The sequence below is a fragment of the Neofelis nebulosa genome, chromosome 6 (assembly GCF_028018385.1).
Source record: "Neofelis nebulosa isolate mNeoNeb1 chromosome 6, mNeoNeb1.pri, whole genome shotgun sequence".
Lineage (NCBI taxonomy): Eukaryota > Metazoa > Chordata > Mammalia > Carnivora > Felidae > Neofelis > Neofelis nebulosa.
This window is the reverse complement of record NC_080787.1, coordinates 14980008-15004449: the sequence shown is the minus strand read 5'-3', so window position 1 is coordinate 15004449 and position 24442 is coordinate 14980008. Positions and strand designations below refer to the sequence as shown.

Genomic DNA, 24442 nt, shown 5'->3' with positions numbered 1-24442 from the left:
TTCCCTCTCTAAAATTAAAAAGAGAGAAAAAAAGAGGAAGGAAGAGAGTGAGGGAGGGAGGAAGGTAAGAAGGAAGGAGTTGAGAAAAGAAAGGAATGTGCTATATATGAAATAGAAGAAAGCAGAAATTTAAGGCAAAAACAAATTTCTGCTTTAATATAGCATATAGGGCATCTTTCACACTTCACAGCTATTGAAATAAAATTTTCAGTTGAAAACAATTCTTTGAACGGAACCAGTGTTTAGGACTTAAACACGGCAAAAATTACTTCAATTCATACAGACTATAAAGAGCTCAGTGATTCCAAGGCCCATATTAGCAATTCTAAAGTGAACAGTGGCCCTTGCTATGAAAACACATTTTGGAGTTATGTATTTTTCATCCAGACAAAATCTAACTCTGCCTTGTGGCAACTGCTCCTACTTTCTAATTTGATAGTGTCAGGAGTGAAAAAAGAAGGGTCTGGGCACTCCTAAACAAGGGCACAAAAAAAACCACATGAGTGCTTTGAGAGAAAACGGGGAAGGGTAGCACGATGTCATCAACGTCTACAGGACCACGTGCGTGTGCGCTGAGAGCACCGAGCACAAGCACCGTCAGCAGGTAGGGCACGTGACCGGCCACAGCAGAGGGGCGGGGCTGGGCGGACACGATCACATGACTCCATCTTGTGTGTACTCTACTCTGTACTCTGTAACTTACCCAGTTGGAGAAGGTTATCATTAGGAGAAGCCTTTTACCTGATTGTGTGCACATATTCAAAACAAGGACTCTGTCTCGACCCACTGCCCCCTTGGAACAAAAAGAAATGAACTGCAGGGTAAGGGGGCTCCATGATGGGTGAGGGGTAACCAGGTCACCCAGTGACAGTGTGGGGGTGCTACTGCTATGTTGGACCTGGAAGCAATGATCCACGGGCTTCTGAAAGTATGAAAGTTCAGTGCGTGAAAACCGAACAATGGGCGTAAGTATTTTAACAGTAATTTAATTCCTAGGGAGCTTAAGAATATAAGAAAATCACAAATTACTGGATCCTGCTAGCACTGCCTTCTCATGCTGGAGTCAAATGGGCGCTCACAGGTTTCCTGAACAGGGTGGGGCTGTTTGCAAATTTGAGAGGCTGAAAAAACTGCTCCAGGAATCTAATTCTACCAAAGCACAGCTCCTTCCCTGAACCTACGGGGAGGTGGAGACAGTAAGGAAATTCTTAACCTTTCCAGAAGTTCTTGGGCTGGGGTGGCGGGCACAGAGTAAACACAGGCTGACTGGAGAGGACAGAAGGATTAGGCTAGGGGATAACATTTGTGAACAGACAGCCATGTTTTAAGACAGAGATTGTTAAAATCTACCTATCTATAACAATGGAGAATTTGAGACTAAAAAGAAAGTAAATACCGGAGCCTGGGTGGCTCAGTTGGTTGGGTGAGCAACTTTTGATTTCGGTTGGGGTCATGATCTCATAGTTGGTGGGATAGAGCCCCTCGTGGGGTTCATGCTGATAGCTTAGATCTCTCCCTCCCTCCCTCCCTCCCTCCCTCCCTCCCTCTCTCCCTCTCTCTCTCTCTCTCTCTCTCTCTCTCTCTCTCTCTCTCCACCTCCCCCCACCTGCCCCCCTCACCAGCTCATGCACACAGGTGTGTGCTCTCTTTCTCAAAATAAATAAGTAAACATAAAAAATATGAATAAATAAAACTTAGGAGGATCAGAAACAAAATAAAAGCAGCTCCAATGAATACAATCAATGAGATAAACCTGGTCATAAGTATTTTTTTTTCCTTTTCTGCACCTTCCTCCAGCCTGCATAGTTTTCCTTGAAACTGTGACCACCGGATTCCTTCCCTTAACAGTGGATATGATGTGATGGGAGTTATCTGTACTCTCCAGGATGGATTTCAAATATTATATTATTTCACCTATTTTTCTAATGATCTTTTCCTAAGGTCATAATTGCAGTTAAGCATTGCTAGAATTGACTGTATTTGTATTTCTTTATCTCTTTCTACTTAAGGTTATGATTGCTTTGAGGGCAGAGACCTTGTTACATCATATAATTACTGTGCCTTGCTTACAGAAAGCGGTCAGTATCTGCTGAGTAAAACTGAGTCTAGAATATACTGAAGAACAGACCACGGATCTCTTTCTAAAAAGGACTAATTCAATCATAGTTTTGGTACCCTCTGTGGGTACTGACCCAACATCCATTCTCCCCTTCTTACTTGCTAACAGAACCCTGATTTTGCTGGGAAGATTATGCTGGGCTAAAAACTCCACTTTTCAGAGCCCTCTATAGCTCTGGAAAGCCACGAAATCCAGCTCTGAGATATAGGGAGAACATACTGACTGGGTGGTCTTCCAAGGAAGCTTTGTTTGATAGAGAAGGTATATATTTAGTAGATATAAGCCAGAAGCTGGTGGTCCTTGGCCCTTCCTTCCCCCCTGATCCCCTTGTTTGGAACACAGATAAGGATACAATGCCTAGAGTGGCTGAGCCATCTTGAGGTCATGAGGACAAGGTGAACACACACTAAGGTTAGTAGAGCTGTGTGCTTGACAGCATTTTTGAGGTGCTTTACCAGCCTCTGGACTTCTTGGTACATGGGGAAAAGAAATCCATCATTTGGTCATCACGACAGCTGTTGCTTACAGCAGAATGCAATCCTTGGCTTTTAAAGAATTAGTTGGAAGATAATGCAGTCAGTGGACTTGAGTTAGTACTTTTCCCCAGTAAGTCTCCACTTATATCTGAAAAGGAGAAACACAAAGCGTGTGTGTGGCAAAATGGGGGAAAGGCCAATGCCATCCCACGGCAGGAGTGGAAAGAAAGCCGTGGTGCCTGCAGAACAGGCCCCATTCCGCCCCCCACTGGTTTCCAGTGGCCAGCACAAGTCATTCCAAGCCAGTGATTTGCATCTAACAAGTCCCATCTCCTGTCTCTTTTCCATTTCCAGCTCTGTAGTGAAATACACCAACATTTCCAAAAACAAGTTCTTTAGAATATCTGTTCTGGAGATTTTAATCTGTGTTATACCTAGAATTCTGTCATCAAATAAGTTCAGGGAATAAGTCAAAGTTAATATGGGATTCATTACTGCAGGATTTATTGGACATGTTAGCAGGGAAATCTCCAAAGGAAGGCTGTTTAAGCAGCTGTTCTCAAAACGATTTGCCCAAGGATCCTTTTCTTCCCAGAGTCACTTGAGGAACTAGTATTTTGCAAAACATGCTTTGAGAAACACTGAAGTTGCAATGTCACATGCCCCCAAAACATGTGGCTCCTGCATCCCAAGAAGATTTTTGCTCTGTCCTTTGTGGGGTTCTCGCGGTAGATGCAAAGATGTTTATTCAGACTTTCTTCCCACATCCTTGGGCCCTGCAATGCATGAATGGTAAACTGATAAGCAACCTCCCCGCCCCAGCAGCCCTTGAATAATGGACTGAGGCAAGCCATTTTTACTCTCCCCAGGTACAAGTTCATGTTTGGTTAAGCAGGCAATATCCGTTTAAGCGAGATTTCCGAGAGGAAATGATTAAAAGTCACAGAAAGTACTCAAGAAGGAAAAAAGGAGGATTGGGTCACGTGAAACATTAGAAATACGAGACTTCTAGTTTACTATATCATAACACAAATTATTTGATAGAACCCCAAGAGTAACATATATTAGTATCCCTAGAACAAATGTTGAGTAGAGCCCATTTGGGGAAATGTTTAGCATATACTTTATTGTCAACCACGGTAATTGAAGTGGAACGGAGACCCGGAATGATACTTGTTAGATGAACATTGCTTGCATTTAGTAACTGCCCATTGCTGAAAAGAAGATGGAGCCGTTTTCAGCGTCAGTCCCCGGGGTATTAGCTGCTGTTCCGTGATCTGAGTGAGCTCCTAGGGAAGCTAACCTGCCGGGCTCCAGCAGCAGAGACAGGCTTCCTCATGCCAGCCTCAACGGACAGGCAGAGCAGCAGACTGAGTGTTCAGGCGGTCCCCTGAGGATGGTCTACAGGCCTGTTCCCCTCACACCCTGAACAGGCCACGGTGGTGCTGCCACACAGGTGTTTCGGCTCACCAAATGAAGGAATAATGCGTGCCTGAAAGCTCTTAAGAGCTTACGGAGAGATGAGGCTCCGAAATCCATAGCCCATTAAGAAACACTAATATCTGTGTGAAGTCCCTGACAGGTCTGTGTAAGAGGATTACTAATGTTCCATCGAAAGAAGCCCAAATAGGAGGCCGAGGGAAAGCTTAGGAAACATGTCAGAGATGGCTTTAATTTTAGCACTCGACAGGGCACTGATTTTAAGGCTTAAAAAGCCATTTGTGGAACTATCAGGCAGCCCTTTTGATTTATTTTATTTTTATTTTTTTTACCTTGTTAGTACACACTTACGCAGCGCTTACTCTATGCTAGGCACTGTTCCAAGAAGCACTTTACAAATAGTAACTAATTTAATCCTCACAGTAAGCCCACTCACAGGCTTCTTCCTCGTCTGTGTTTTACAGCTGAGGAAACTGAGGCACAGAAATGTCACACAGTTAGGTTCTATAACAAAGAAGTTCCATTGGATAGGTTTCCATTGCACATAATGTACTATGACTATCCCTCCAAGGGTCTTCCTTCCCCGTTGGATCTTGACCTTCCCAAGGCCAGGGTCCCATCTACCCTTTCCTGTGTTCTTTTTCTTTTTTTTTTTTTTTTAAAGTAGGCATCATGCCTAACATGGAGCCCAACATGGGGCTTGAACTCACGACCCTGAAATCAAGACTTGAGCTGAGATCAAGAGTTGGATGCTTAACCAATTGAGCCACCCAGGTGCCCCTCTTCCCTGTGTTCTTATGCCCAGTCAGCGTTCAATACATACTGGCTAAATGGATCAAAAAGTGTAGGCCTGCATGTCTTTTTTGAGATCCTTGGGGCCACATGTGTGCGGAAATTCAGAATTTTTTGAATTTTAGGAAGTATAGTGCATACATCACACATGACCATGGGTAGGTCTGGGACAGCAGCCCGTAATACAATACATTTACATTTCTACAGCTAAACGTATGAATGGCCACCCTAAATGAGTAAACAAAGACTATAAATACGGATAAAGACTAAGAGAGCCTCATGGGAGTTCAGGTGAGGCTCCACCAACAAGCAAGCTGTGAAGAAAAAAAAAAAAGCACTTGGTTTTCAGAGCGTTCTGGATTTTGGAATGGCAGGTGAGGGACGGAGGCCAATTTCCATGAAGATCTCTAAGCTGTGCTGACCCCAGGGAACCTTCCAGTGGAGAGACGATGTCCCATTCATACGGTCGCTATGTACCGATGACCAGAGCGAGGGCCTGGAGGACACGTGCTGGAGACCTGGGCCTGGCCTGGACTTTAGGGGCATATGCACCTACTCAGGGGGATCAGAGAGGTGTATGAGGAAAAGAAAACAGCCCTGGACTGGGGCGCAGTGGAAAAGGTTCTGAGGCAGCTTCCCTCCCTCTGAGCCAGTTATTTTGGGAAAAGCATAAGACCAACTTGGCAAGCATCTACAGGCTGGCCAAGGTGTCATAAAAAATAGTTCCATGCTTACACGTTGGCTTAAGTAGCATGTCTCAACATTGTCTGGCCAGAAAAAAAAAATCCTCCTTCCTTTCATTTTGTTCAAGCGAAGTGACTTCCTATTGTCCTAAACTATGTGCTCCTCATGCTCTAACAAATCACCACAAATGCAGTGGCTTAAAACAACACCTATTTTCTGACAGTTCTGGAGGCCAGAAGTCCAGAACATGTCTCATGGGGCTAACATCAAGGTGTCAGCAGAGCTGCCCTAGGGGACCGTCTGTCTCCTTGCCATTTCCACCTTCCACAGGCTGCCCGCATTCCAGGGCTCACGGCCCCTTCCTCCACCTTCAAACAAGAGGTGGACGGTGAAGGCTTTCCATCACTCTGCATCACTCTGATCAACTCTGGCCCTCCTACCTCCCTCTTTCACTTTTAAAGAGCTTTGTTTTTATTTTTAACTTTTTACATTTATTTTGAGAGAGAGAGACAGAGCGTGTGAGTGGGAGAGAGGCAGAGAGAGAGGAGAGAGAATTCCAAGCAGGCTCCACACTGTCAATGCAGAGCCCAACACAGGGCTTGAACTCGCGAACTGTGAGATCACGAATGGAGCCGAAATCAAGAGCCAGACGCTTAACAGACTGAGTCACCCAGGTGTCCCTAAGGAGCTTTGTTTTTACATCAGGTCCACCTGGATAATCTCCTCATCAAAAAATCTTAATCACATCTGCAATACCCTCAGCCTTTCAAGGTCACGTATGCAAAAGTTTTGGGGATTAGGACAAGGACATATTTAGGGGGCGGGGAGGCAGTATGTCTACAACAATATCTAAATTTCTTTTGCATTCCCAGCGTCTAATGCAGTGCCAGACACAGAGCAGAGGCTTAATCAATGTCTGCTTGGCCTTCATCCACATTACTTAAATGTCTCCAACCATCAATTTCCTCATCTATCAGTAGATAAAAATACCTATTAAGAGCCTCACATGAAATAATGCATACGAAAGTGCTCTGAAAACTATAAAGAACCAGCAGACAAGATCCCACTGACTAGTAGTGGGGAGTACATGCATCCATTTGTGAAACAGCTAGCATATAAATAAGGAACGACAGCATGATGCTAAGAGGATTCCATTCAATTTGGTAAGTCATTATGGAAGACAGTTGCTGGGGATCTAAATCATGTTATCACGTGGCCTTGAGGTAGTCCAGCTTGGGACATGGCCTAATTTAGTGCCCAAATTAAAGAGGGCGCTATAATGTCTACTCTGGGGCAAAAGTATCAACTAGGACTCTTGCAGGCAAACAGAACACATGGTCACCCCAAGTATACTGCCTGGGGGTTTCACCCAGGTCAGTCACCCCAAGTATACTGCCTGGGGGTTTCACCCAGGTCAGTCACCCCAAGTATACTGCCTGGGGGTTTCACCCAGGTCAGTCACCCCAAGTATACTGCCTGGGGGTTTCACCCAGGTCAGTCACCCCAAGTATACTGGCCCTGGAGCCAGACTGCCTGCAACCAGATGCAGATCCACACTCAGACCTCTGAGACCTGGGGCACGTTATTTAACCAATCTCTGTCTTGATTTTCTCATCTATGAAATAAGGATAACAGACACCCCCCACCCCATCCCCGCCCCTGCAACGCTAATGTGAGGATGAGTTATTACATGTGGAGCATTCAGAACAGTGCCTAGAACACAGTAAGAGGTCAGTACAAGTTAGTGATCATCACCCTTCAAGGCCAGCCATACTCTAATTTCTCACACATTCCCAGCACAGAACTTCTAGTGTTTTCCCATACGCCCAGCCAGAAGGCAAAGGGCTGGCATGGCTTAGCAGCAGTAAACAAATCTCTACGAGGACTGACAATCTTTTTGTTGATACCTGCTTCCTAATACCCCCCTTTCTGCTTTCCCATCCCAGCTCTTGAGCTCACTGTGGATCACAGAGCTGCAGCCAGGGCCTGGGCTCCTACAGTGCTTTGTCATGAAATCCAGCAAAACCCTTTGTTATTAGAGAGGGAGACAGGCTGACTGGAAGATTAACTCCCTAAAGCAGCAGTCTCTGCAGTGAGTGCCGCTGTGTCCAGCTGATAGAGGGGGTGATATCTTACTTCTAATTTTAAACTTCGGAACACTAAAATTATAATGTGCTAGCGTCATTTTTAAAATGCAAGCGGCACCAACATGTTCCTGCCTCTATTACCCCTTGTCACTTCTGTCCTAAATGAAACCCCAAGTCATGTCTCAGCAGAAAGATGTTACAAGTACAAACTCAACTACTTCTGCAGAACTTAAAAAACAATTTTTTTTTTTACTGTTTATTTATTTTTGAGAGAGACACAGAACGCAAGTGGGAGAGGGGCAGAGAGAGAGGGAGACACAGCATCCCAAGCAGGCTCCAGGCTCTGAACTGTCAGCACAGAGTCCGATGCGAGGTTCAAACCCACAAACCGCGAGATCACGACCTGAGCCAAAGTTGGACGCTTAACCGACTGAGCCACCGAGGCGCCCCTCTTCTGCTGAACTTTTATGCTATTTACACAGGTTATAAAAATAATAGCTGCAATAATTAATATTGATTCAGTGCCAGGCATTGTTCTAAGCCCATTATGGGTATTTGAGCTCCAACAATTCTATGAAGTAGGGACTATTATTATCCCCCATTTACAGATGAGAAAAAGAAAACACAGAAGGGTAAAAGGAAGGAATGAACTCTGACAGTCTGGCTTGAGCCAGACACCAACTCTGCTTCCTCTCCTGCTGGAAAGCCAAGCTCGCTCTGGCCCAGCAGGTGCCATCCTCGGAGACTAGTTACAGAAAACAAGCACTTCGCCTGCCTGTGTGCAGAATGCCTTCATCTCCTTTGTCTGTCTGGCAAACTCCTACACATCCTGCACCACCCTGCCCTCTGTCAGCCTCCAGTGTGCATCCCTGGGTGCACTGAAGGCAAACGGTGAGTTTTCGATATGGCAGGTATTCAGTAGCTGCTCCATTTTTTTTTAGGTCTTGATGTTTAAACAGCATTAGCCATACAAAGGGCTTCAGAGCAGCTTTTGTTTTCAGAGTACGCTCCTTGGGTTAATCGAAGACAGAATTTGATTTAGAGAACTGTGATGTGCACTCACGCAAGACTGCATCATACACGAGGATACCCTGCGGGCCGCAGCACGGAGCTTCACGCACATAAACCTCACGCGTTTCGGCAGAGGCAGGCTGTTGGTTTTCCTCAGCTCAGTTTACTAAAGCTACACAGACCCAGAACCACATGCCGCCGGAACCATTCGATCGCTTCTAACGCAGCAAGTCCCCCAGACACACACGCAGCCCGGCGTCGCCCCGGCCACCTTACTTGTTAATGTTGCTGCCTTCTTTCAGTCGCTCTCCCGCGGCTCCTGTTTTGGACACTCTCTCGCTACCCGCCAGGTCTACCAGGCTGACCTTACTGACCTTCTCTCCGGAGTTCTAGTTGGAGGAAACAGGACAACAACACACGTGAGTGCAAATGCAGATGTCTACGCGGATGTTGGTACTGTAACTGAGGGCAGCCTCAGCGGCCAGGACCCTGCCGCTGTCTATTCCTTTGGGAGGGAGGAAGGAAAAAGGAATGAATGAATCAGACAGGGCAGGTAAGAAGCTATGCAGACTCGCATTTGCACGGTCAAATTTAAACTGCCGTGCGAATGCAGTGTTTGTTGTATAGCTGGGGAGCAAGCACGCTCAGCTTTCAGAATACAGTCAGGAAGCGGGAGGTTTTCTGTGCCTTTGAGGAAACACCAGCACATGAAGATGCCTGCATATTCAGGTCAAATTCCTCTCCTTTCGAAAAAGTGTTCTTTAGGCTAAAGATTGTGTTTTTTTTCCTTAATAGCCCTTAAGGGTTATGAGGTAGACACAGCTGTTTTTAGAGGAATTTCAGGATGAAAGTATACATATTAAAAGCTGTATGGCGACATCATCACGCTCTTTAGGGAGTTTACACAAGAAACCCTATATTTTTTTTAAAGTTCTATATAAAGGAAGACCTAATAAACTAAACGATTTAAGCAAAGTGGCTCAGCTAGTAAGTAGGAAAGCCCACACAAAATTCTCAGCAGCAGAACCCAACCCAAACACTTCACTGCTGCAGATATCTGAGTTCTTTTATTGCCACCAAAGGCTCCCCCCTGTCCCTCACCCCAGACTGCAGGTCGTAAAGCGTCTGCGTGATTATGATGTTGAACACAGCATGGGAGCGGCTACTTTCTTCATTCATGTTGGTTGCAGCTACGGTCCGAGACTTATTTCCCTCAGACATCAATGACTCAATATCCTAGAGGCAAAGCATAAGGAAAACATCAGAAGCAAACACATGGGAATGCGGTCCCGCCTACCAGGTGTACAGATTAATGACCATCCCTGGGACGCAGGGTCACGGCCTTTCCACCCGAACCTCCGCGGGGCACGGTGGGAGCCTTTACCTCCCTCTCCGCTTTCTAAGATACGAGATGTTTCCCCCAGTCTGGCCCTCCCACAATTGTCCCCTTTCTCTGTTCAGCACCTTTTTTTGCCCCGGCAAGTTCCTAGGGAAGAAAAGAAATGTGTATCGAGCTCCAGATAGTAACAGCAGTGACCTTATTTTATTCTAACTCTCCTGTGCTTCACACTCTGCATGGCTGTCTACTGCTTTTGTGTCCCCCTCCTCCCACACCGTGCTTCTCCAAGGACAAGGACTTTTCCTTATTCATCCTTGTACACCTGTCTTCGAACGCTGGGAACCTATGGGCTCTCACACAATGTTTGATGAATAAGTTTTATAAAAGATGCATTCTCCTCATGTTACCCACAGAACACTGACGTTCATGGAGATCAAGTTAACTTTTCCTACATCTAGTCAGAGACAGAGCGGGGAAGCAAATCACAAGCTCCGTGGCTCTTACGAATAAGTGACAGGGTGAGATGGACACTGACCCCCAGCACACTGAGCTAGGACCCACACACCTGAGCGAAGGTGCTGACTTAGCACCGTTACGCCAGAGAGTTTTCCATTCGCTTTAGCACCTAAGTGCTTCTAAAGTGATGAGTGCACTCTGGCTCTGATTTGAGCAACACTAAAACCTTCTTCATCTAAATGGCTGGAGGGAGTTATCTCACAGATTAATTTTAGTCACACTGAGTCCGAGGTGATGATGGGACGGCCACAACCTCCAGACCACACACCTAGATAGAGGATGTTTTGGCTCACTCGTCTGTCTGCATCCCTCAGCAACACAGAGCAGGTTGTTTTGGGGGGTTTCCGGAGCAGTGACAATAGAAGCAAGGTCAAAACATCTAGTTGGGAATATATAGAGGCGTTAAAGTCAAGTAGCGGGAGAATGAGACGGGTCAGTCAATGGAGAAAGGAGCAATTCGGACAAACAGAAGAACCAGAAGAGTGAAAAGCAATGGAAATGGGCACAGGAGACCCTGTCAGAGGGAGGAGCGTGAATTTACTACCCAACACTGCTTATGTGCATCTAGACTTCTCTAGGAGGACATCACTGGCAACCTTGGGGAGGCCATTTTCAAGAAAGTGGTATGAAAGAAAATATTCAGCAACTCAAAATGCCGCGCCTCTTAACCACACTGTAATGCCTTCACAACAAAGCAGGTTGAAGGTGTTTCTTTCCATGTAGAGGATGTTGCTACTGGGCTCCCGAGACCACACGTGGTACCAATATGCTATAAAGCATTCACATAAAAAATACATTCAACATTACTTACATGCTTCAATTTACCACCATTTTTTTTTTTAATGACTTTTTTTCTTTAATGACACTTACCTCAAAACTAGTGACAGCCAGCTGGGATAAACCATCTACATATGGCCCCAACACTTTATGCTCTCGAACTTTAAGAGACTGTCTATTCCTTTGGGAGGAAGGAAAAAGGAATGAATGAATCAGACCAAACTGGGAAGCTTTTCTTTCTTTTTAAGTACTCAGAAACTAAGATTGCAATATTTTTAATGATCAAAAAAATATTCTAAAAGCTACTTTATTTGGATTAGCAAAACAGCATTCCATATGAGGAATGTCTTTTATACTCTGATTTCTATTTAAAGTAGCTTACTCTATTTAAAAAATTCTATCTTTACTCCCAAACTAAACACCCAGGACACAGAATACTAGGTTAGGCAAACTTGTTCTAGTAGATGAACTTTAGTTTTACGTAGAAGAAAAGGAAGGAAGGAAGGAAGGAAGGAAGGAAGGAAGGAAGGAAGGAAGGAAGGAAGGAAGGAAGAAGGAAGGAAGGAAGGAAGGAAGGAAGGAAGGAAGGAAGGAAGGAAGGAAGAAGGAAGGAAGGAAGGAAGGAAGGAAGGAAGGAAGGAAGGAAGGAAGGAAGAAAGGAAAGAAGGAAGGAAGGAAGAAAAGAAGGAAGGGAGGAGGAAGGAAGGAAGGAAAGCAAAGAACATACCAGAATTGAATTACACTTTTAAGACTATTTCATAAATAAGCACATTCTCAGTCTCAGTAAATAATGTCTTAAAGTTTTGATCAAGTATTGAACAATATTAAAGTGTTTTAATTTGCTTTAAGTCTACATTGAGTTATGCTGCTTCTGTGCTGACAATTTTATGCAGAAGGTGATATGGCAATTGCTTGTAGTTACTGATATTTATCCTATATTTAGAATTGGCTCTGCTGGTGAAGACTTTAAAACTTTTTTGGATTTTTAAATGACAAACCTGGTCTGGGACCCATTTCAACAGCTTATCAATAGGTAATTGAGATTAAAAGCAAACTCATATATATCACAAGCATATTGCACCTGCCACCTTTTTCGTTGCATCAGATACTAATCACCTTGCAAATCATAAGAGTCAATGCTTGGCATCACTCCGGGGGGGGTTGGGGGGGGGAAGGAGCTAAGGATTGCTGAGTGCTTCCCAAAGTCATGGCATTGTGCCCTAAGAACTTTTTAGTTATCTCATTTAATCTTACAGCAACTTACAAAGCAGGTTTTACTACCTTTATTTTAACATAACAATGAGCAATTCTGTGTACTCTAAACCGGGGCAGACCAAACACGTATCTTCAAGACAGCTAGCTGGATGCACACATACCTGGAATTCTGCTCACTCAGCCTGCACAATCAGAGAGTCTTTAATACTACTGTGGAGCAAGAAAAAGTCCCTCTAGCACAGTTCTGCTTGTGATGGGGACTAACATGGAATTCTTGTACCTGCTGGTGGGCTGCAAGCTGGTATAAGCCCTTTGGAAGACAGTTGGGCAGTACCTCATAAAGTCGGAGACTCAGTATCTTATTGCCCGCAAGTCCACCCCAGATGCAGTCCCTAGAAACCCCTACATTTGCAACACCCAAGAGGACACAACAAGAATGCTCAGAGCGGCACCGTAGCAGTAGAAAGTGGAAACCACACAGGCGACAGGCGTGAGACAGGCTATGGTAATCATATAATGGAACACCAAAAAGCAGTAAAAGTCAATGCATCCTTACTTCATATCATCAGAATGAATGAATCATGAACAGGAAACTACAAGTCAATGAAGGACATATATATGATAATGTCACACGAAGTTTCAAATTGTGCAAAATTATGTGCAAACTTTAAGAGGGGTGACGATAATGAGAAACATAAAATTCCTAACAGTGGTTACCTTGGGGAGGGGTAGGGAATGGAATGGAATCCAAGAGAAACATATAGGGGCTCTAAAAATATTGCTCATGTTCCATTTTATTAAGCCAAATGGTAAAGAGGGTAGTCAATTTTATTATTATTTATATCTTACATGTGTTGTGTTCTTTCATATGCAAATAGTTAATAACTTTAAAGTAAATATAAACATTTCCCACGATTGGTTCACTTCCTTGTCACCTACCATTTTGATCGTATACCTTTGGTAACACCCTTGACCACACAGCAGCTAGAAGCATATAAAATAATTCAGGATACTGAATTGTATTTAGAGAATGACCTGAACACACAGAGACACCCCACAGACTTGAAACAGGGTCAAAATGCACCACAGTATTAACAGTGGTTATTTTTAGTTTTGAGGGATTACAGGTCATTTTTAGTTCTTACTACGTTTTGCCTATTTTCTGAATTTTCTATGAATATGTGTTAGTTTTAAGTCAGTAAAAAAAAAAATTAAGGAAAAAAAGTAAATGACCCTTTTTCTCTCTATGAATCAAACTCATCTGGTTTTTATCACCTCATTTTTAAAAAGTACTGATGTGGGGATGTCCCCTTGGGTCCACTGACTCATAGTCTCTACGGGTGGGGCTCAGGCCAGCACATTCTTAAAAAGCCCCCCAATGTGATTCCAGCACACAGCCCAGGGAGAGAATGGCTTGCCCGGGCTGAGTTCTTTCAAGCCCTCAAGCACTTACTCTAATTTAGAGCTGCTGCTTTCCACATGAATGGGAGAACCAATGTGTCATTCTTAACTCAATTTGTATGAACAAGCCATGGTAGCAAAAATAATACCAACAGTAAAAACGTCTTTTTAAATGGCATACGTAAGCAACTTTATACGTGAATTTAGGATAAACTACATGTACTGGGTCTACCAGCAGGCTTTGGTTTCTCAGCGAATGAACTGAAACCAGAGCAGTGACCCAATGGCTCAAATAAATATATTCACTTGCAGTTTTAACTTAAGGATCATTTACAATTATTACCCCCCATCATAAGCTTAATTGCAACCACTAACTTACCCTTTGGGGTCTAAAAGATCCCGAACTTTCTCATTATAAATTTCCATATAGGATACTTCGACTTTAAAGGTCTGTGACTCATTTTGCTCTAGGGAGATCCTTTTAAATAAAGCACAGCAGAGCCTTGGAATAAGGCCCAGCTGCTCAGCACTGCCCATCATGGAGAAGGATTTTCCTGAACCTGGAGAAGATCAAGCAGAAAGAAGGGAGGAAGCAGAGGAAGTGAAACATAATGCTTCCATCATATGAGTTTCCTACATACACACACCAGGGTCACATAGCAGAAGTAGCAAACATTGCCCTCAAACTAACGCCCTCGGGCAGTAAGGCAACTATTCTTTCTATAACACGCATGGTCTCCAGTTTGACAGAGGGATGCCTACAAATATAACCACTACAGATACATGATCTTGAAAAGTATGTATAGTAAATATCAAGTATACATTATTGAGTAACATTGACAGTCCTTAGCCACAAAAATAGTTTATTTTTGTGAAAGTATCCTCTCACCGAGTCTCCTAGCTGTCCTGTGATGTGACAGCAGGGAGTACTGGCATGACTTAGTCTAACTTTATAACCGAAGCAATGTTAATGGCTGAGCCCCTAGCATGCTTCTGTTCTACGTGTTCCAAGCACCTGTCTCACAATCTTGGTTTAATAATCCATCACCGCTCAAGGGGCACCTGGGTGGCTCAGTAAGTTAAGCGTCGGACTCTTGATTTCAGCTCAGGTCATGATCTTATGGCTCATGAGGTCGAATCCCCAATCGGGCACTGTGCTGGCAGTGCGGAGCCTGCTTGGGATTCTCTCTCCACACCCCACTGTCTCTCTGTCTGCCTCTCCCCCACTCACATGCACACACGCACGTGCATGTGCCCTGTGTCTCTCAAAATAACTAAACTTAAAAAATATCCAACACCACTCGTGCCCAGGGAAGGTCCTCCGTATAGGATGATACTAAGAGTTGCACTACCACATTTTACTAGAACCTTTATACTGAGAAACTGGTAATTATGTTTCCAGTTCAAATACAGTTAAAACTACAATTTAGGAAAATGACACTTAACAGTTTGAAACTAGCCTTGCTCAATTACTCAGTTACCAAAATTGTTGAACCTTCAAAAAGAGGGGCCTTTTGATCATCAAATTCAGTTAAACCCACAAAATCAGAAGTATGTTTCTGTCACTTCCCAGGAAGTGTCACTAGAAAGTGCTTTCTAGTTCTAGGCTTTAAGAAATGCATATTTAATATCACTGACTATAAATACAGCTACTTACCTGTCTGTCCGTATGCAAAAATACAAGCATTATACCCCTGGAAGGCTTTTTCAAGAATTCCTTCCCCAAGGCACTTGAAAACCACTTCTTGACCTAAAAATAAAATAAAAAAAACAACCAAAGAAAAGAATGATTTTTCTTGACATGTTTGGATTAGTAACAGAGTCCCGGTTATTAACAATAGTCTCTCAATCCAAAAAAGATGTTAAAAGTGTATTGTGTGACTACTTTTGAGGGCTGTGTATTAAGAGCTCAGTTCCTGGATTAGTTCATGATTCTACCCGTTCTTTCCCTCTTGGGACACTTCTCCAGGCACTGATGCTGGAGGGCCACACCGAAGCATCGTTTAAATTCTGTTGCGCTTCCTCCCAAGAGTTGGTATTAAAATGGCATTCAACATAATGGTCCTACCTCCCCATCTGGATTCTGAGCTTGCAGTGAGCTGGAGCTTTGTCAGACGCATCTCGAGAGGTGTAAGTACCTAGCACAGTGCAAAGTACCGGCCAAGTGCAGAGAAACTGTTCATTGTTGGGTGGGTGGGGCGGGGTGTGGAGCAAAGGCACCTGTCTCCTTGTCCCCATGGTGGGCTGGAGGACGAGTTCCCCTCTGCGGGCCTGCCTACAGCTTACTGCAATTCTTGGCAATGTTCAGTCATGCACAATACAGCCAGTAGCAACCGGCTGAAGAGAAAACTGTGAAAATCTTTTTCAACAGTGAAGGCGGCATTTACTACCCTTTGAAATTTGTGACTTTCTAATATTCATTCCCCGTCATTAAGAGAATTAAAATGATGCTCTCCTTCCTGTGCTCTACTGCTCCTGAACAGTCACGATTACAGTATTTGCCAAAACTACTGGTTTAAGTACCTCTTTCCTCCAGTGGACTGAGAACCCCCCGAATGATGTCGGAGACTATAATCTGTTTATTTTTGTAATCCTAGGGCCTGGGACAAAATGCTTAATAAATGTTGGTTGAAAAGAATGAGTCCTTTTTTTTTTTTAATCCTACACAACAATTCCTTTTACATTTGGAAGTAATGCAACAGAACATAAGCTCTCAGGTGTACTTCTTCTTTCCTGCAAAGTTGGATCGGATTTTAGCAGTCCCTTGTTACATTGGGGCACCTCATGGCTGCAGAATGGGACTCTTATAAACGTTAAATGTGAAACAAGTAATATTTTCAACCATTAGGTTGGCGAAAAACAAAATTTTGGCAACAATATAGCTAGACTGAGGAAATACAGGCACTTTCATAACCTGCTGGTGGGAGAAAAAACAAATGCAGCCATTTGAAGAAAACCTTGCAGCACCTTTGAAAGAGAATATAAATAAGCCCATACTCTGGCCCACTGTGAGGCACGCGCCCTAGAGGCATTCCCACAAGGGACCCCTGTAATAGGATGCTCACAGCAGCATTATTTTTCTTCTTCTTTTTAAAATGTTTGTTTATTTTTGAGAGAGAGAGAGGGAAGGGACAAAGGGGGGGTGGGCAGAGGATCCAAAGAGGGCTCTGTGCTAACACTAGTGAGCCCGAAGTGGGGCTCGAACTCACAAGCCGTGAGATCATGACCTGAGCCAAAGTTGGATGCTCAATCGACTGAGCCACCCAGGTTCTCCAGGGCAGCATTATTTCAATTCTCTAAGTTGGAATAAAGTTAAATGCCCACTAATAAGGGAGTAGAGACATAAAATGTGACTATTTTATATGACAAAGATAACAAACCATGTAAAAAAAAATAAAACAAACGTGTGTAAACAACGCTGGAATTCAAAAACATTGCTGCATTTAACAAAAGTCATGTGCAAACTATACATACAATGTAAAAAACTTATGTCAGAGAGAGAGAGAGAGAGAGAGAGAGAGAGAGAGAGAGAGAGAAAAGCACTAAAGTTAAAAAAAATGAAATGGAAGAAAAAATGCCAAATTTATATAACCTTATTTCTCTCTGACCTCTACAATCTAGTGCAGAGCCTGGTACCTAAGAGTATTTAAAACATGCTGGTGTACCACACAGATTTTTTTGAAGGGTGTAACCACCCCGAAACACACAGGTTTGTTGTGAAGACCAACTAAAGATTGTGTGTGCACGTACTCATGTACAGACTGAAAAGAAGGTAATGACAAAGTTGACGCCCACTACGTCACCATTTTTTTCTGGTGCATCTTCTCAAAAGATCTTCCTTATCCTACATGGACTCCCCCAAGGCCCACGCCCAAAGGCAGGCCTTAGCTCTGGAGCAGAGCCCGGCCGTGTAGAACACAGGAGTTGAACACAGCCGGCGCTCAGGCTTGTGAGAACTGACCGTGGTCCTCAGCCAGACCCAAGTGCCAGCCACCCGCAGGCTCTGAAGGCACCACTTTCTTGGCACAAGCAGATGAATGGAGCCATCTTGTTGGATCTCCCACCCTGGTCAAACAGCCCCTCAGGAAGTGGGTGAGGGTGGGGACAAGACGCTTCGAGGCTTGGCTAGGTCAGACATCCTGCCTGTAATTCATGATTTCAACTCCTATTCGGTAACTTGAAAAAAAGCTCCTGCTTGAGCTGACTGCAGGATTCAACTGCAGGGGAGCACTGTGGTCAGGAACCTCTCTCTTCCTATGTTAGGTAGTAAGATACAATACTTCTGACTTCTGCACCTGAGGCCGAGCAGGATGGAAATATGAGGACTTATTTTCTCCATATTCTTTTTTTTTTTTAATGCTTATTTTTGAGAGAGAGAAACTGCGTGCATGTGAGTGGGGAAGGGGCGGGGGGGGGTGGGGCTAGGATCTGAAGCGGGCTCTGCACTGACCACAGAGAGCCTGACAACGGGGCTTGCAGGGCTTGAACTCATGAACCATGAGGTCATGACCTGAGCCAAAGTCAGCTGCTTAACGGACTGAGCCACCCAGGCGCCCCTCTTCATATTCTTTTAAAGGCAAGTCACAATGTTGCTTATTCTTAGCACAAATGGTCTTTTAAACTAAAGATTAGTCAAAAACAAACAAACACAAAAAACCAAGAATGAATGCTACATGAAATAGGTTTAAGGCATGTCAGGTGAAGAAAAACCACAAAACAATCTAAGATATGTATACTAAAATTGCACACAAAATAGACCAAATGATTAGAGAATTCTCCAGGATGTAAAAATATAAGAATAAACTGGTTTGGGGGCACCTGGGTGGCTCAGTCAGTTGAGCATGTGACTCTTGATTTTGGTTCAGGTCGTTATCCCAGGGTTGTGGGATTGAGCCCCGCATCAGCATGAAGCCTACTCAAGATTCTCTCTTTCTCCCTCTGGCTCTGTCCCCTGCTCACATTCTCTCTCTCTCTCTCTCTCTCTCTCTCTCTCTCTCTCTCTCTCGGGGGAAAAAACTTCAAAAAAAAAAAAAAAGAATAAATTGGTTTTGCCTATGTCGAAATTATTACAAATACTAAAGAGGATATAAATTAACCTTTTAAAGTTGGATACTTTTATTATTTATGCAACTAAGAAGAAGACAGTTTTTATCATCTGCTGTTTGCATTGCACTTTGTGTTTTACATCATTGAATCCTTGCAGTACCCAGCACCAGAGGGTATGGATTGTGATCTGAACGGAGGCTGGGGCTCGGAAAGGGGGATCATTTGCCCAAGATCACACCGCCAGTGAGCGGCAGGGCCCGGGTCTGTCTGCACTGACTCCTGAACGTTAAGGCAGATGCTTAGCCATCATCAGTGACTCACGTTGCAGGACAACTAGGAATCTGATACTCCCACCTCTGGTCTCCTTGGTTTTGTTTAGATTTTTCTCACCAACTCTAGAACTCACCACACCGCGCTATTTTTTTCCATTTTTCTCTACCCCTGGGTGGTGAAAACGGCTGCTCTTGCGTCTTGGAAGAGTCCTTGGCACACAGTAGGCACTTTTATTTCCCAAGTTATTCCTCTGTTGACATAGCTGTCCTCAGACTAAAGTGTATTTAATTGGAGGCCCCTTTCCTCATTAGTGAGGACTGACGCATCAAAATATTATTTGCTGAACTTAAAAAGAAATGTTCAATTGCATTAGAGTTTATACTTTGATCAAAGTATGGCTGTTTTTGAAATTCTAATGAGCCCCTAAAGACTACAGTACCCTTGGTTAAATAAGGCACTGGGGACAGACATGAATAGATGTGTTAACATAATATGTATACTAATTGGACAATTTTGATAAAAATTACAGATTATACTTTTCCTGGCACCCATATAGTAGCCTCCTGGACATTAAAACAAAATATACGTGACAGAAAAAAACAAACTAGTCTCTCTGATTTGTACTAAATATGTGCATATGCTTTTCAAAAAGTCATGTTTTCTTAGACATTTAGTTATGCTTGACAGACGGAATATAATTCAGATTTAACATATTTAATAAAGTTTTAGTTATAAGTAGGAAAGGAAAAACTTCTGGGGAATACAAAATGGAATATGAAAAAGTAGAAAACACTTATACTGTGTTTCTGGAAAGAGTTCATCTCTTTTCCATCCTTAAATAACCATCTTGAAGCAGAATTTGTAAAAGGATAAATACAAAGAACTATTGTTATGTTCATGTATTTTTACAGTTTTAAGCAAGACTGGATTCTAGAGAGACTGGAATACATTTTGTCACTATGGCCTCATGTCTTAAGGGAAATTTATTCTTCTTTACGACAGGAAATAATGAAGACTTTCCCACCTCCACAAAGTTACATCAACATTATTATTTTTTTAATAGCTGCTTAGCTTCCCATTGTATGTTTAACTGATGCAATCAGTTCCCCACTATGGATATTTAGATTATTTCCTTTTTCTTACGTATTTATCTTCGAGCACTTTTCTATTGACTTTACCAGGCAAAACTCCAAAAAATCTAATTACTGAGTCCTCTAGCAATGCACCCTCAACAACATAGCTATTATCATTCTTCTTGGTTTTGACAAAACTAAAATTTTCCTTTCCTTTGTTTATTGCTCACTTTGGACGCATTCTTTAGTAAATTGATTACTTGGGTTGTATGTTTCTTTTTATAAATCAATTGGTTTAGTCATTGATTTTCTTATTTAAAAATGCTCATCATGTATCAAGGGTATTAACCTTTGGTCTACTCTATGTTGTAAATATTGTTTCCTAATCTGTCATTTACTTTTTTTTTTTTTTTTTTAATTTTTTTTTTTTTAACGTTTTTTATTTATTTTTGGGACAGAGAGAGACAGAGCATGAACGGGGGAGGGGCAGAGAGAGAGGGAGACACAGAATCGGAAACAGGCTCCAGGCTCCGAGCCATCAGCCCAGAGCCTGACGCGGGGCTCGAACTCACGGACCGCGAGATCGTGACCTGGCTGAAGTCGGACGCTTAACCGACTGCGCCACCCAGGCGCCCCTGTCATTTACTTTTTAATCTCATGTTGGTTTTTGTCACACAAAAGCTTTTGGTTGTTCATATCCAAATCTTTCACCTTTTCCTTTGTAATTTTTCCTATGGTATATGTTATGCTTTTATGCTTCCAAAATCCTTTTGTTTTATTATTACCCCAAATTATATAGGGATTCACCTAGATTTTCTTCTAGTTCTGTTATTTTTGTTTTTTACAGTTTTATTTTCAAACCTGAACTCTGCCCCTTACCAGCTGTGTGACCTTGAGCAAGTTTTGGGTTTCTACATTAGTAAATCAGGAACAATGACTGCTACCTTACTGGGTTGCTGGTATGATTTAATAAGGCAAGAAAGGTAAAGCATATACCATAGGGCCTGGCTGGTGTAAGTATAGAATATATTTTAGTTAATATCCATTGTTATCATCATCCCTTAAATCTTTAATCAACTATAATTAATTTTGGTAGAGAGAAGGAGGTAAACATCTCATTATTTTTCCTTAAAATAGTTCCTTCAGGGGCGCCTGGGCGGCTCAGTCGGTTGAGCGTCCAACTTTGGCTCAGGTCATGATCTCATGGTCCGTGAGTTCGAGCCCCACGTTGGGCTCTGTGCTGACAGCTTGGAGCCTGCTTCGGATTCTGTGTCTCCCTCTCTCTCTGCCCCTAACCCACTCGCATTCTGTCTCTGTCTCCCTCAAAAATAAATAAACATTAAAAAAAAATGGTTAAGATGGTAAATTAAAAATAAATAAATAAATAAAAAATAAATAAATAAATACAATAGTTCCTTCATTGGGATGAGCCTGGGTGGCTCAATGGGTTAAGCATCTGACTCTTGATTTCGGCTCAGGTCATGATCTCAAGGTTTGTGAGATCAAACTCAGCATCAGGCTCCATGCTGACAGCACAGAGCCTGTTTGGGATTCCCTATCTGCCCTTCCTCCACTCACACTCACTCACGTGCTCTCTCTCAAAATAAATAAACTTAAAAAAAAAAAAAATAGTTCCAGGGGCACCTAGGTGGCTCAGTCGGTTAAGTGTTTAACTTCAGCTCAGGTCATGATCTCACGGTTTGTGAGCTCGAGCCCCATGTCGGGGTCTGTGCTGACAGCTCAGAGCCTGGAGCCCACCTTGGATTCTGTGTCTCCCTCTCTCTCTGCCCCCCACCCCCTGCTCACACTCTGTCTGTCTCTCTCTCTCTCTCAAAATAAACATTAAAAACAACTAAAAAAAAAAATAGTTCCTTCATCTTTTCAACCATTCTGTGAGGTAATTCAATTTCAAAGATAAAAGAAAAGATACTTATTCTTAGAAAAAAATTTTAAAGGAATCATGTATTGCATTTCTCTACCAATGGAGAACTTTTTTAATGTTTATTTATTTTTGAGATAGAGAAAGCGTGAGTGGGGGAGGGTCAGAGAGAGGGAGACAGAGGATTCGAAGCGGGCTCTGTGCAGACAGCAGTGAGCCTGATGTGGGGCTCAAACTCGCGAATCGCGAGATCATGCCCTGAGTCGAAGTTGGACGCTCAACCAACTGAGCCACCCAGGCACCCCTCTAGCAATAGAGAATATTTTTAAATATTTCACTGACCAAATATAATGGTGGGGCACTCTCACACATGAAAGAGAGTGAGAGATCGAGCAAGTATATGGTAGTGGGGTATTATGTTTTATTTGTGTTGGTGTGTGTGTATGTATTTGTGTGTTGGGTGTACATGGGATTATATGCGTGTTGGGTGTATGTGTACGTGTGTGTGTTGGGGGTGTGTGTGGCATGTGTTTTGGGTTGTATGGGGGTATATATATGTGTGTATGTGTGTTGGGGGTACATGTATGTCTATGCTGAGGGTATGTGTATGTCGGTGTGTATGTGTGTTATGTTGGGGCATCATGGGGAGAGGAAGAAAAAACAACATTATTTGGGACAGGATATGCCAACCTAATACTGTCCAGTGGAGGAAAAATATTTACTATTGTTTCATAACATTATCTCGGAAGGGTACGGGGGTAGAAACCAACATAATAAAACCTATTAATAAAACTGCAAATAGATAACATACTCCATAGAGTTCCCCTCGTTTTTCTAATCTGGTGCCTTGTTAGCTGTATGACTCCCTGGCTGGGGTTATATTTAATCAATTCTTTGGCTTGGTAACTTTCAGGGCATTACTGGTATGATAAGAAACAACTATAAAAAGACCAGACTGTCAATCAAAGCCTTAAAATGCACTGTGGACTCTTTATACAGCCTCCTGTCCTCCTCAACATAACTGGCTCCCCATGAGACACAAAGGAGGACTATACTTCACTCTGTGATACAGAGAAAATATTAAATATCAAAGAGCCTTATATGGTCTGTTAAGGAGAGTTTGGTTGATCCAAAAGACTGAAGGTTTCCTGCTTTGTTCATTTCTATTTTTTAAACCCAGCAGTCCCCTTTTGCAGCGCAGCAGAAAAACAACAACGACAACAACAACTTGCCAATGGCTTGTTGAAGCTCACTTTGCAAAAAAATGGGGCTGTTTATGTTGGATGGTGGGAATCAGGGAACCCATAAAAGATGCAGTATCTTCACCTAAATGTTTGCTGACCATCACTCACCCGCAAAGAGAACAAAGCGAAGCGCTGTATGTCTAGGGGAATGCACAACAGCCCATAAGGGAAAGTTCAGAAGTCCTTGGCAAGCAGGAAGATCTGAGTATTTGTTTCTATCCCAGACAAGCCAAGCAAAGCCACAACACTGTCAAACCCAAGAGGTTTGTGGCTTTTCAGCAGCACCGATGCCAGAGAGGAAGTGCCCTTCTCTAGACACAGCCCCACGTGTCTACGGCAGGGAATCCACAGGACAAACCTAACCTCATTTGTTAATAACCATGACCAAAAAGACACCAATTTCCTCTGTGGGGTTTATGCTTAAAACCACCTACGGCCGTATGGACAAGTCTTAAAACACAGGCATGCCCAAAGCAATCTGCAACATAATTTCACAGTCGCAGAGAGGGCTCCTGTATGGAATTTCTGCAACCAAGGTCAGACACCTGACCCAACCAACCCTACATCACATACATAATACAGACCTTCGAAAAGTGAATACCCTGAGTCCCCACGCTTGTGCATAATCTGTCCCTACTGGGGATCGCAGCAAGGATTCAAAGCTATTACGTGTGTGCACTGAGAACTGAGCAAGCAAGGTCATTCTCTCTCCATAGCAGGACGCTGATACCAAAGCGCAGAAGACCAACTAGGGACCAAAGAGAAAATGCACGTACCAATCATATGCCCAACACCTGACTACCAAAGAGGTAGTTACAGAGGCGTATGTTCTAAGAAAAGCGAGAACAAAACAGGAGGGCATAACCCCTGTCTTATTTACAACCTGCATTAAGCAAGGGAGTCTCACGTAGATCATGGCTGAATAAAACAGTAAGTGTGGCAATATGCAGCTAGACATGACATATGCATGGAATGTTTTTCGTTTTTCTTTAAAAAAATTTTTTTTAATGTTTATTTTTGAAAGAGAGACAGAGCATGAGCAGGGGAGGGGCAGAGAGAGAGGGAGACGC

At 43.1% G+C, this 24442-nt stretch overlaps 1 protein-coding gene across 9 annotated transcripts in view; it reads right to left on the bottom strand.

The window, feature by feature from the left end:
- The window catches only part of KIF13A (kinesin family member 13A), a 220889-nt gene that overhangs the window by 71576 nt on the left and 124871 nt on the right, over positions 1-24442 (bottom strand). For all 9 annotated transcript variants that reach the window (XM_058732899.1, XM_058732901.1, XM_058732903.1 and 6 more), the window contains 5 exons: positions 15515-15607; positions 14237-14417; positions 11335-11422; positions 9711-9845; positions 8886-8998 (listed from right to left, as the gene is read on the bottom strand). In XM_058732899.1, coding sequence (XP_058588882.1) covers positions 8886-8998; positions 9711-9845; positions 11335-11422; positions 14237-14417; positions 15515-15607 — 610 coding nt within the window. The remainder of the gene's footprint in view (positions 1-8885; positions 8999-9710; positions 9846-11334; positions 11423-14236; positions 14418-15514; positions 15608-24442) is intronic.